At 41.1% G+C, this 12,901-nt stretch overlaps 1 protein-coding gene across 1 annotated transcript; it reads right to left on the bottom strand.

Moving 5' to 3' along the window:
• Positions 1 to 1,101: 1,101 nt before the first annotated feature.
• LOC144068476 (mannose-P-dolichol utilization defect 1 protein-like) lies at positions 1,102 to 7,994 on the bottom strand. Its single transcript, XM_077593047.1, has 7 exons — positions 7,895 to 7,994; positions 7,721 to 7,786; positions 6,685 to 6,817; positions 6,331 to 6,416; positions 3,641 to 3,756; positions 1,311 to 1,421; positions 1,102 to 1,221 (listed from the first exon to the last, which is right to left on the bottom strand). Exons 1-7 carry the CDS (start codon positions 7,983 to 7,985, stop codon positions 1,102 to 1,104), a joined length of 723 nt encoding a protein of 240 aa, XP_077449173.1. The 5' UTR covers positions 7,986 to 7,994.
• Positions 7,995 to 12,901: the final 4,907 nt, after the last annotated feature.

Genomic DNA, 12,901 nt, shown 5'->3' with positions numbered 1-12,901 from the left:
CTCCAAAAAGCAATTTATAATTTCTTGAGAACATGATTACTCAGTGAGTCACTCTCCCATGACCATTTTTAATGTTGACATATGAAAAAATTTCAAGACACCACCTAAAATTGCAGAACTAAAATTCACTGGAAAACACTGCTCCCTAAATATGACCTCCAACACAATGTGGGTTAGCGAGATAATGCAGGGATTGTGTGAGTGAGTGAGTGTAATGAGGACCTCGTTCTTCTGAAAAACAAACACGATGACATACCTGTCAACCTCTGCCGATAACTGCCCTTATAAATGATTATGATTCCCCTTACAAACCCCCCAAAAACCTTACAAACACCGTACGAGTCGTACGGTGTTTGTAAGGTTTTTTGGGGGTTTGTAAGGGGAATCATAATCATTTATAAGGGCAGTTATCGGCAGAGGTTGACAGGTATGCGATGATGATGATGCACATCAACTGGTTTATGGGTGGGATAATCTATAATTGAGATGTACTTCAATTATTCAGGACAAGATAAGTTATTGAAAGCTTCTGTATTGAAAAGCCACACAGTTTGTAGTAAGCAGTTTAATCAGGATATTGCCAGAATGAAATCGGCTAACAATACAGTATATTGTAAAACAAGAGAAGTCCATAATACAGTTGCTAATTTGTAAACATTTTTAAACCACACCTGGAAAATTCAGTTTCCCTGTTGTTTCACCTCTCTGAAAAGTATGCTCATAAAATGTACAAAGATATAGGTGCTTAATGTTTATTCTCACGGACTTTCGTTTTTAATCTGTGTTTCTCCTGCTTTTCAGAAACATGCATTGTAATTAATAATTGTTTTTTGGTGGAAATTGAGTGGAAGTGTGAAAGGCTGTTTGTCCATACATGCCATATGTGCCAATTTTTCTTGCCTCGTGCCTTGGGAAAGGCTCTAATAGCCTGCAATCCTAATGAGAACCAGCGCCATAGATAATGTATGGATCATGTACATATTTGAGTATCATGGAAAACTTGTTACAAATGTGTAAAATGAGTTATGCTCATTAAATAGCAGCACATAATGAACTTTGTAAAGCTTCAGAATTCAAACTAGTTTTCTCCGTCCCTCGCCGTTATGCTTCTTTTTTTGCCTTTGTTGTCCTTCTGCTATAGCATAGGAGCTGAGCCAGCAAGATGCAGCTGAAGCAAGCCGATAGTAGGAAGCCAAAGATTTCAAGGGATTCCGTATGTCCCTAAAAGAGGCAGGTTAAATTCACTCAGTCATTGGGAGGTATTGTTGCAAATCGACCCTGCAAAAATTGTTTCCATTCTATTTGCATACCTGCAGTGAAATGAAGATCAGGCCTAGGGAAGCTATACATGACAGCAAGACAGATATAAATGAGAGCTGACCTGTGTGGCCATTACTATAGTTTGTTACTGCCTGTAATACCTGGAAACATAAAAAACAGTTAGCCACTCTTTATTATACAGTTGACTTTAACATTACATGGAGACTGAACTACTTAATATTTTTTTAGCTGCCATCTGTTTTGTAAACAGTCATCAAGAGTTAAGAAACTAATACATGGATGAAAATAATGATTTACTCTCCAACCCCAATTTTAATGTGTTGTGTTAAACATGACTAAAAACAGAAAACAATGATTTGCCTTTAACCTGTATTTGAATACACTATAAAGACATTTAATGTTCAAACTAACAAACCCTATCGTCTTTATAAAATAAATGTAGACTAAGAATTTTCTGGCCATTACTGTCTTGGACAGCTTGCAGGCCAATCTAGGGCCTACTTGGTTCTATGGTACTGATGTCTCCAGATACTCTGAACTTTTTGATAATATTATGGCCTGTAAATGATTAAATCCTTACATTCTTGCAATTATCATTGAGGATCGCTGTCCTTAAACTGTTCAACTATTTCCTCACGCACTTCACAAATAGATGAAACCTTGTCCCATGTTTACCTGCAAATGATTGGACACTTACCTGTTCACCAAACAGATGAATATTCCTCAACTTTCTCAGTTTTGCCACCAGTCACAGCAAATCAGTCAATTAAATTAATTAAACTTTGTGTATTTGTAGTTTATTCAAATAAAAATCTGTTAATCATGATTTGCAAATCATTTAACTGTGGTGTTTTAACATTCGTTCCTGCATTACATAGTGGTTTTTATATTAGGTTTTCAAAGAAAACATTCATAAAAAAATATCAAAATCCATGCTGAAATTCGCAGGCGGAAGACAGGGGACTGTCACTTAACTCAGCACCAAAGAAGAAAAATGGCAGACAGCGGGCGTGGTCATCATCTTTATTCGAAAATAGAGCTTTGAACAGACTGAATGGCAGGGAGCCTTGGTGAGGGTGGTTTTTTTTTTTCAGAATTGCGAGCCCCGGCGACCTTACGGTGGTCGCCGTCTCACTTAACGGAAAATAGATCTTGCTCAGAGGACTAGACGGCAGGGAGCTTCGGTGAAGGTGGATTTTTTTTCTCCAGAAATGAGAGTTGCGGGCGACCTTAACCAAAAATAAAGCTTGCTCAGCAAACTGGACTGGCGTGAGCCTTGGAATCGCAGAGCTGAATTTCCCAGAAATGTTTCAAAGTACAAGCTCCAGGCGACATTACAGTGGACACTGTTGCCCTTGTCCGAAAATAGAGCTCTCTGGACAGTTAAGACGGCTGGATGCTCTGGAGGAGTAAAGTGGAAGTTGAGATTCCATTTAAGTCCAGGCAGCAGGCTGATGCCATTGCTCTTATCCGAAAATAAAACTGGGCGGGTAAGACAGCTGGAGGGCGCGGGGGAGCAAATTTGAAGTGTAATTTCCCCCAAAAAACAATGGTGGCAATAACGACGAAGAATGTGGTCTTAGTACCTTGGGAACTCGCAAGAAATTTTAAATATGGCATGCAGTTTGAAACAACAGGTCCTGGAGATTGATGACAACATGGTCATAGCCATCGAATATGGCAATTGTCTTGACAGTTTCATGTCGTTTTACAAAACATTTTTACAAAAAAAGAAACAACATTCACAACTCCCCATTACCAAGTTCCTTGCCTCTGCCGAATAGCTCTCGCAAAAGCTCCTCCTACTGCCCCCTGAAGATTCCATCGACTTACCATAGGTTTTTTTAATTTATATCAAGCGAAGAGGAACTACTTTTGTGAGTACAGTATTTAAAGTATTTACAATTTTTAAAAATATATAGATTATATTTAGATATGCATTTGTCCTTTCATATGCCCATACCTGTAACATTTAATAAATACACTTGATACATTTGTATTATTGTACAAAAACCTAGTATGGTAGTAAATAATAGGGGTGATTCTACTTTGTGGTTTTTCGATTATTGCAGTCATGTCTGGTCTACATAACACGCAAAATTCAAGGAATTACTGTATTCCGTGCATTTAACACAAGATCCCAACTATATTGGGATTGGGGTTCTGTTATGTTATGAGAATAGTATCTTAATCTCAGACTAACTACACTGGTATTTTCCTCAGTGGCACAATGGTGTTGATTTATCAACCTATTCATCAAAATTGATAATTTGAGCTAGCTATGTACCAGCAGCTGGCATCAGTAATGAAAATATGACACTCCTCAAATAGGTCTAGCAATGCTGTCTCAAGCCATTACCTTGCTTACTATTATTGCTGCCAAACTGCTTGACTGCATTGCTGAGATGATCTGTGGAGGTGCATAAGATCCCAGGATGACTATTAAACCACCGTAAGCCAACAGAAGGAAAATTCCTGCCATGAGAAAACAATGTGAGTGGTGATCTGAAGGCTATGAGCAAGAACAGCCGCAAACTGACACTAGTACTTCTTTAAAACAAGCAGTTCTCCAAATTTGACAATCTAAATGCCCTCTAAAATATAGTTCTCAAATTACTATGTTAATAACCACCTTTAAAATAGAATTGTTGAGTAGATAGTCAGAAACCAGAAAATAACAAGAAATGCAGCCTGATAGTTGAAATTGGCTGATAAAATGACACGAGATGTGCCCTGATGGTTAAAAATTTGGCTGCTAAACAGAAGGCTATGAGTGCCAGCCCTAGGGCCAGACGGGTGGATGTTTGCACCTGCCAGTCAGTCACATGTCCAGCGCCAGATGGGCCAAGCGGTCCAAGGTGTGGCTCATCAGTTGTCAAGGAACTGTTTAAGCCACCTAGAGCTTGACCACACCGCTGGATCGTCTTACACAGTTTACTGTCAAGTACCTTCTCGCGCTACTTCCTTGTTTCGCTTGCCTGATCTTCAACCTCTTGTTTTGCCTTAGGACCAACGACCACGACCACTACCACAACCCCACACCTTGTAACTTTGCTTTGGGACCTCCACAATAAACTGCAGTTTAGGGTCCAGGTGGGTGAGGATGGGAGCATAGGTAAAAGTGGACTTGAGATCACTGAATGAGGCTTCTGCTGCTTCTGACCAATAGAACGGGGACTTTGTGGATGTGAGTGCTGTGAGGGGGGTGACAATACAACTATAGTCCCTGATAAAACACCTCTGGAAGTTTTCAAATCCCAAAAAGTGCTGTAGCGCCTTCCTTCCACCAGCCCTGGGCCACTGAGTGACAGCCACCACCTTTGATGGGTCCATCCGTGCCTCCCAGTCAGCAACAACGAACCCAAGAAAGTTGGTTTGCGGGACATAGAACTTGCACTTCTCGGCCTTAACGTAAAGGCAGTTCTCCAAGAGGCATTGCAACACCTGGCGCTCGTGCCGTTTGTGTCCCGTAAGAGGGCAAGAAAAAACTAAACTGTCTAGATATACGAACATAAACTGGTCCAACATATCTCGGAGGACATCATTTATGAGGGCCTGGAACACCACTGGTGCATTGCAGAGACCAAAAGGCATCACCAGGTACTCAAAATGGCCCAGTGGGGTGGTGAAAGCCATCTTCCACACGGACTAGATGTTGGGCGATCTTGGCCCGTGTTGTGCATGAGACTGTTGCTCAAACACCAGGGTGCACTGAAGAAAGAAAGCCCAACATGCGCCGAGGTCCCCATTGAACGGGCCGGGCCACGGGACTAAGGGTTTGTGGTGTGGTGGTGCCGGGGTTACCGCATGAGCTGGCGTGGCTGGGGTAGGTTGTGTCCTCTGTGCATGAGGCAATGGTGTGTGACCTGTGCCTGCAGCGAACATGGTGACTGGGAAATTTGACATACCTACATCAAGAGGACCTGACTGTGCTGATCCATGAGTGGTGGGAACTCAGTCGGAGCCTGCATGGTCCATATTTGGCTGGGTCGTGCTGTTACGCTTGAGGGCGGAGGGCCCCGAAACAGGCAAACCAACACAAGCTTGACGTGGCGTGTTTCTGTTTATTGAGAGTATTCCAGGGAAGGGCGAGGTACAAAGGGAGCAGCGTAGATGAGTCATTTGATGTAGCGTGGAAGTTGATAGTCGAGCGGTCCAAAGCATAGTTCCAAGGCACAGGATCACAATTGTGGTCATGGTCGTGCCCGTGGTCGTGCCCGTGGTCGTGCCCGTGGTCGTGCCCGTGGTCGTGCCCGTGGTCGTGCCCGTGGTCGTGCCCGTGGTCGTGCCCGTGGTCGTGCCCGTGGTCGTGCCCGTGGTCGTGCCCGTGGTCGTGCCCGTGGTCGTGCCCGTGGTCGTGCCCGTGGTCGTGCCCGTGGTCGTGCCCGTGGTCGTGCCCGTGGTCGTGCCCGTGGTCGTGTCCGTGGTCATTGGAAGCAAGGAAGTAGAGCGAGAAGGTACCTAACAGTACACTGTGTGGCTTAAATAGTTCATTGACTACTGATGACCCACACCTGGCACCGCTTTGCACATCCAACCTGTGATTGGCTGACTGGCCCTGGGCCTGGCAATGAGCAAGAATTGCCACAGAGGGGCGCTAGTGCTTTGTTGAAACAAGAGGTTCAAAAAGTGAAAAGTTCATATTTTCACATTTCTTAAATTACTACCACAAGGACCACCTTTTAAAATTCAGTTGTGTATGAACTCATCACAAACTATCCTATACGTATCACAAATGCAAAAAAAAGAACCAAAAGCTTTTGTTGCTATATGTTCAAACTGATTAAATTACAATCTACCACATATAGATATTTAAACAAGGTTTTTGAATGAAAATCTTTTTTTAAATTGAAATAAATTTCTGTAATGTTATGTACAGGTGAAATGGTTAGTGGTGTGATTTTGAGCTTTAGACACCTACCAAACTGAGAATCATTGCTTTTTATATTGTAACATAAATAAGTCACAATTTCAATCATGACTAAGTTGGTTGGGTTCCATGCTTGCCTTTTAAAAAATGTAGAAATGCTCAGATATTTCAGTTTGTACCTTCTTTGCTTTGACCCCGATAATGCAGAATGAGAAAGAGAATCACTGCAGTCTGAATGGTTAAGAAAAGTCTTTCACACCAAGCACTAGAAGAAAAACCCCCCCAAAACAGGAAATGCTATGTTGTAAACACTGACAAGTCTGAGCAGTAGTCTTTTGAACATGACAAAAAATCATGATAAGGTTACTTGCAAGCAAATTACTCAAGAGTGCATAGCTCAAGGCTACAAAAAAAAAAAAAAAAAAAAAAAAAAAACACTGCTGGAGCAACACTTTGCACATTTACCACAAGAATTAACAAGCTTGATGAAACTGCCGCAATCCATATAGATTGCATGCTAGGTATTTACTTACAGAATTGGAAAGTTGTGGGTCATAGCGAACAAAACAGGACCAGATGAAGAGTAAAGTTGTAGCAGGATGGAAGCTGGACTCAAACCCTCTGCATTTCTTCTCCACAGGATCTTAAGCAGCTGTAGAAGCTGAGCTACATGCAAAATGTAGACAGAGATTGATTAAATCTCTTTAAACAGTGATCATTAAAAATACTGGACTGTTGTTTAGCTGTTTAGTTGAATGAATGGAAACCCAGCAACACGAGTGGTTAGCCCGTCAGCCTCACAGTTCTGGGGTCCTGGGTTCGAATCCCGGTCAGTCCTGTGTGGAGTTTGCATGTTCTCCCCAGGCCTGCGTGGGTTTTCTCCGGGTACTCCGGTTTTCCCCCCCCACATTCCAAAAACATGCATGGTAGGCTTATCGGACACTCTAAACTGCCCGTAGGTATGAGAGTGAGAGTGAATGGTTGTCCGTCTACTCGGGGCCCTGCGATTGGCTGGCCGCTAATTCAGACTGTCCCCTGCCTCTGACCCGAAGTCAGCTGGGATAGGCTCCAGCACCCCCTGCGACCCTTGTGAGGATAAGTGGTTCAGAAAATGAATGAATGAATATTATGTCCCAATAGATACTTGGGAATGAAAAGCAATAGTAGTTGCACCCAATCTTGATAAGAAGGAAATATGTTGGCATCAGTTCAATGAATGTTTAGCTGAATGTTCAACACAAAAAAAGCTCATTGTTCTCGTTCCACCTGTTAGAATTCTAATTGATTTCATGTTAAAAAAAATTAAATACGTCATCTACTGAAAGTCATCATTGCTGATTTTATTTTATTTATCATTTGGGTAAAGTTATGAACACAACACAGAGGTGTGTGATAGGGCTGTGTTAATGTCAACTTGTCATTTTGTCATACCATTGGGCCAGTGTCATCTAGTTTCTAAGATTGGAGGATAACCTGATTTAATCAGTTTATCAGATGGTTTTGTAATGAATCCCTTCAATTAATCAAAACTGATTATATCATCTCCAAAGCAGCAGCAAGCCGTCTTACCAAAAACTATGTCCAAGAGAATCCATATCCCAAGGATTTTTTTGAGGACCAGTGTCAAACAAGGCACTGCAAATAAAAATATAAAATAAACAATGAATAGAACTGGTCACAAAAAAAGCAAAGCACACTCTTCCCATAATTCTTAACGCAGCAAAATGTGTTTGCAAGCCTCACCGTGCAAGTTGAAGTTGAAGAAAAGCTCTACGTAGCATTTCTCCGGCATGAAATTGATAACTAGGAAGTCCTTGATGGGAGATGTAGACATGTTGACTGCTGCGTGAAACGTCCATTCAAAATTCCAGGGGGTGGTCCAAAGGTTCCCCAAAATGTCCTGCCCCCTTAAGAGGAAACTACACCTTTTGAAGATGCTTTCTACAGTCGTACCTCTACTTACGAAATTAATTGGTTGCAGAACTTTTTTCGTAACTTGAAAATTTCGTAAATAGAGCAGTACTACTTTATATGTAAATTCTCTAATTCGTTCCACGGTCCCCACACAACTACGAACTAAAACCTTTAAAAGTGGTCAATGTGTCACAATTTTGTATGAAAGATGTGAGAAACACAAAAACGAGAGAAAATTATAAGAAAATGATTTATTAATGTCTTAAAATGAATAACAATCATACAAAAACTATCCATGTTGAAGCATGATATGCGCACATGCATTTCCCTATGACCCGACGCCGTCAGAAAGCCGTCCACTTTGTAGTACATTTTAGACTTTTACGTGTGCCCTATGTGTGTGTGTGTGTGTGTGTGTGTGTGAAAATATGTGCCGTGTTGTATTCATATGGTTTTTATAGCTTAATAAGGGGTGCATTTAGCCGAGGTGGACAAGGCATGATATGCGCATGCACATTCCCCTTTGACCTGTCCTTGTCAGAAAGTCGTCCATTTTGTGGTACATTTTAGACTTTTAAAGTGAGGATAAAGCAGTTCAGAAAAATTAACGAATGAATGAACGTGTGCCCAATGTGTGTGTGTAAATATGTACCACGTTGCATTTGTACGTATTTTATCGCTTAAAAGGGGAATTGCAATCATTAATGAGGGGAACATTTAGTTCAGGTTAGATTAGATTCCCAACTTTCATAATAAAGAGAACGTGTTTCAACTCTTCTTTATTCTTTCAAGCTGCTGAACACTATAAAGAACATTCTTACCATATTATTCTCTAAAAATCGTACTTTTTTGTAGTTTGGCTGTGTCTGCGACTTGTCTTTTTTTCCCACTCTTATGCTGTAATTGTCCCCCTAAAAATGTTATTAAATTAACAGGTGCATATTTTTCTTTTGTTCCCTATTTTTTGATTACTTTAACATATTGGATTGGATTGGATAACTTTATTCATCCCGTATTCGGGAAATTTCATTGTGACAGTAGCAGAGGTTGATTTGACAGAACAACAAATCAAAAGCACAAAGTACAAAGCAAATCAAAGTAAATGGGATCTTTAAGAATCGCCAAATCAAATCATTAAGACAGAAAAGCAGCAAAATCACAAAACGAGCACGAGTGGACGGAGCTACCGCCGCCAGCTGCCACTTGAACGGCGCCATCTTGGTTGCGGTGGCTAAAACGGATACAGACTCAAAAAGACGTTGGAAAGTTGGACAAAAACGGAAACCACACACAGGAAGTCTTTCACAAGATGGGTTACTTCTGCAGACTGTGACCGAGGTAGAGAATATGCAGAGTCACACTTCCAAGCTTATCCGCACAGTTTCTCAGTAGTCTGGGGCTGAAGACAACAGTAGCAGAGTAGAAGCCCTCATTTCCGGCCTGGTAAGCGCTGACAGCTCTTCCATCTTATCCCGTGATGGAATGGTTGGTCAGAAGCGTTGCTTCTTTTCCCGGCACTTTTGTCCAGCTCCGAATTTCCAACGGGATTGAGGTGTTGCTCCTTCTGCTGCGTATTGTAACAGCTAGTTCCATGAGTATGACAGCGTAGACAAAAAAGAAGTGGCAGAAAGAAGCCAGGCTAACAGAACAAAGAAAGTTGTAAAAACATTGAAGTAAAAAGTATAAAGTACAAAGTAAATTAAAAAGGAATGTATTAAGAAATATTAAAATGTTATTAAAAAATAGATAGAAGGGCTGGAAAACACACAAAAAACAAATAAGAGTGGACAGAGCTACTGCCACTGGCTTCCGCGTGACGGCGCCATCTTGGAAAAACATAGTGTTTCTTCAAAAAATGGCCCATCAAAAATTCAATTTATACTCCAATGCTAATTATAAATTTTTTTCCCCTTTCAATATGCATTCTATGGCTATTTATACTCAGGTGCGAATTATATATATATATCTTTATATATATATATCTTTATAATGAAAGCGTACTCTGTTGACAAACTCTCCCTCCTTGGACTATCCTCGTCAATCTGCTGCTGGATAAAGAACTTCTTGACCAACCGACCACAGACTGTTAGACTTGGTCCCCACCTCTCTTCCTCCATTACACTAAGCACTGGCTCCCCTCAAGGCTGTGTACTGAGTCCTCTTCTGTACTCCCTGTACACATACGACTGTACACCCACCCACCAGTCTAACGCCATCATCAAATTCGCTGACGACACCTCTGTGGTCGGACTCATCTCAGGAGGGGATGAGTCGGCTAACAGAGATGAGGTCAACGATTTGTCTTCGTGGTGCTCGGTGAACAATCTCACACTGAACACCACGAAAACTAAAGAAATAATCCTGGACTTTCGCAGACACGGCACAGATCTGGCCCCACTCCTCATTAATGGAGTATGTGTAGACAGGGTCCAGTCCTTTAAATTCCTGGGGGTCCACGTCACGGATAAGCTCTCATGGTCTACAAACATCACGGCAGTGGTGAAGAAGGCTCAGAAACGACTCCATTTCCTCAGGGTACTTAGGAAGAACAACTTGGCCACCAAGCTTCTGATAACCTTCTATAAAACCACTGTAGAGAGCATCCTGGCGTACGGCATCACAGTGTGGTACGCTGGAAGCACGGCGGCAGACAAAAAGGCCGTGCAGAAAGTGATTAACACTGCCCAGAGGATTGTCGGCTGCTCTCTGCCCTCACTGGAAGACATTGCCAGCCCTCGTTACCTCAGCAGAGCCAAGAACATCATAGGGGACCCTTACCACCCTGGTCACAATCTGTTCCAGCTGCTGCCCTCTGGAAGACGCTATAGGTCCCACAAAGCACGGACAAGTAGGCTTAAGGACAGTTTTTTCCCCACATCCATCAGACATCTAAACTCGCGGTAACATAACACACATTCCCTTCTGCGGTAATATAAAAAGAGGTTTTGGGTGGTGATCTGCCTCCTACTAGCTGACTGAAGTAAGGTAAGTGGAAGACAGTGAGAGGTAAGCGAGAGGTAAGCGACCTGTATCCACAATAGCAGAATGCCAATTACAAGTCCGTACTAGATTTAGGTCTTTTGCCGAGTAAACGTAGCTTATGGAGAAGCACCATCAATTTCGTCACACGCAGTTTCTGCGTGTGATGACAAGTAGGCTTTTTGTGTTGTGATAACTACAACAGGGGCCTATGTCCGATTATTATTATTATTATTATTATTTTAACCCCTTAACCAGCCCGCACAACACAAAAATGTTTACGATCTTACATTTTAAAAAGTATCATAAACAAGAAGAAATATTTAACAAAATACACGTCACTGCCATCACAATTGGATACTTTTTATCGTTCTGTCTCAAACTGCCTTATTTTAATTCTTGAAAGTAACCTATTTACATCTGTATTTTAATTTGTATCTATTACAGTAACAAAATATGAACTTCAATGGAACAGGGTTTACATTGTAATATGAATGCCTTAAAAAGGAAGAAAACCTTAATAAATGAATTTAATTGAGGAGAATGCTGACAGAAAATTGAATACTCTTAAAATTCCTAATCATTTCTGAAAACTATGTACCGATAATCTAATTATACCTGGCTGAGAGGGCTGCCTCATGACACACCAAACATGTCATTGTTCCATTGCATACCATTCACTTTCCTTTAAACAGACTAGCCTTTCAAGGCAGCCTCTTACTTCTGTAATCAAATTACGCAATGTTTCCTGTTTTCAGCTCCTACTATAAGCACACTGCAGTCCTAGCTCATTTACTTGCTGTTATTTGGATATACAGACCTTGACCCACTCATAAAAATGTTTTGCATTTGGAGCTTTGTCAAAACTAAAACTAACCTAGACTGAAATTAAAACAAGCAATCAGAAGAGGATGAGAAGATATTAGTGTTGCGACAAATAATCGATTGAAACAAGTAATTGGATCAGAAAAAAGCTTTGGATTGAATATTGCTGCATCAACGATTCATTTCATTAGAGTGGCATTTCAATGGTTTGTTTTGAATGTGTTGTATTCATTTTATTTGAAATGTGAATATGAGATATATAGCGGTAGAGCACGTGTCAAAGTGGCGGCCCGGGGGCCAAATCTGGCCCGCCACATCATTTTGTGTGGCCCCGGAAAGTAAATCATGAGTGCCAACTTTCTGTTTTAGGATCAAATTAAAATGAAGAGTATAGATGTATATTAAATTTCCTGATTTTCCCCCTTTTAAATCAATAATTGTAATTTTTTAATAATTTTTTTCTGTTTTTAAAAATATGTAAAAAAAAAAAAAACTAAAATAAGCATTGTTTTAGATCTATAAAAAACTGAATATTCAGGACTTTTAATCCAGTTATTTTAATCCATTTATTTAAAAAAATCTAAATATTATATCTAAAATGGTCCAGCCCACGTGAAATCAAGTTGACGTTAAAGCGGCCCGAGTCTGACACCCCTGCAGTAGAGGGTTCTATGTCCTGTGTCAAGCATACGGCCCGTGGGCTGAACGTGGCCCACTAGGGGGTCCGATCCGGCCCACAGAGTTATTCTGCTTGAGAAGCAATTTGTAGCTCATTCGTACTGTACAAACAGAATCAAATGCTTTCTCCCCTATTTTCCCTTAAATCCATTCTTTCGACCCTTGTGAGTCAAAATGGTGGCGTCAATGTGTTATCATCAATGAGTTCAAGGAACCATGAAATGCCGGGGACGACCCTACCGAAACCCCTAGCTCGTTTTGTGTTTTTGCTGCTTTTCTGTCTTAATGATTTGGTGATTCTTAAAGATCCCATTGACTTTGATTTGTACTTTATGCTTTTTGCTCTTGCTTTTG

This window comes from Stigmatopora argus, chromosome 22 (genome assembly GCF_051989625.1).
Source record: "Stigmatopora argus isolate UIUO_Sarg chromosome 22, RoL_Sarg_1.0, whole genome shotgun sequence".
Lineage (NCBI taxonomy): Eukaryota > Metazoa > Chordata > Actinopteri > Syngnathiformes > Syngnathidae > Stigmatopora > Stigmatopora argus.
Note: the sequence above shows the minus strand (reverse complement) of the source record. Positions and strands in the feature narration are given on the sequence as shown.

Coding starts and splice junctions, on each gene's coding strand:
- LOC144068476 (XM_077593047.1), bottom strand. CDS start 7,985: ATGTCTACATCTCCCATCAAGGACTTCCTAGTTATCAATTTCATGCCG. Junction 6,818..7,720: donor TCTCTTGGACATAGTTTTTG/GTAAGACGGCTT, acceptor TTTTGCATGTAG/CTCAGCTTCTACAGCTGCTT. Junction 3,757..6,330: donor TCGGGGTCAAAGCAAAGAAG/GTACAAACTGAA, acceptor TTCTCATGGCAG/GAATTTTCCTTCTGTTGGCT.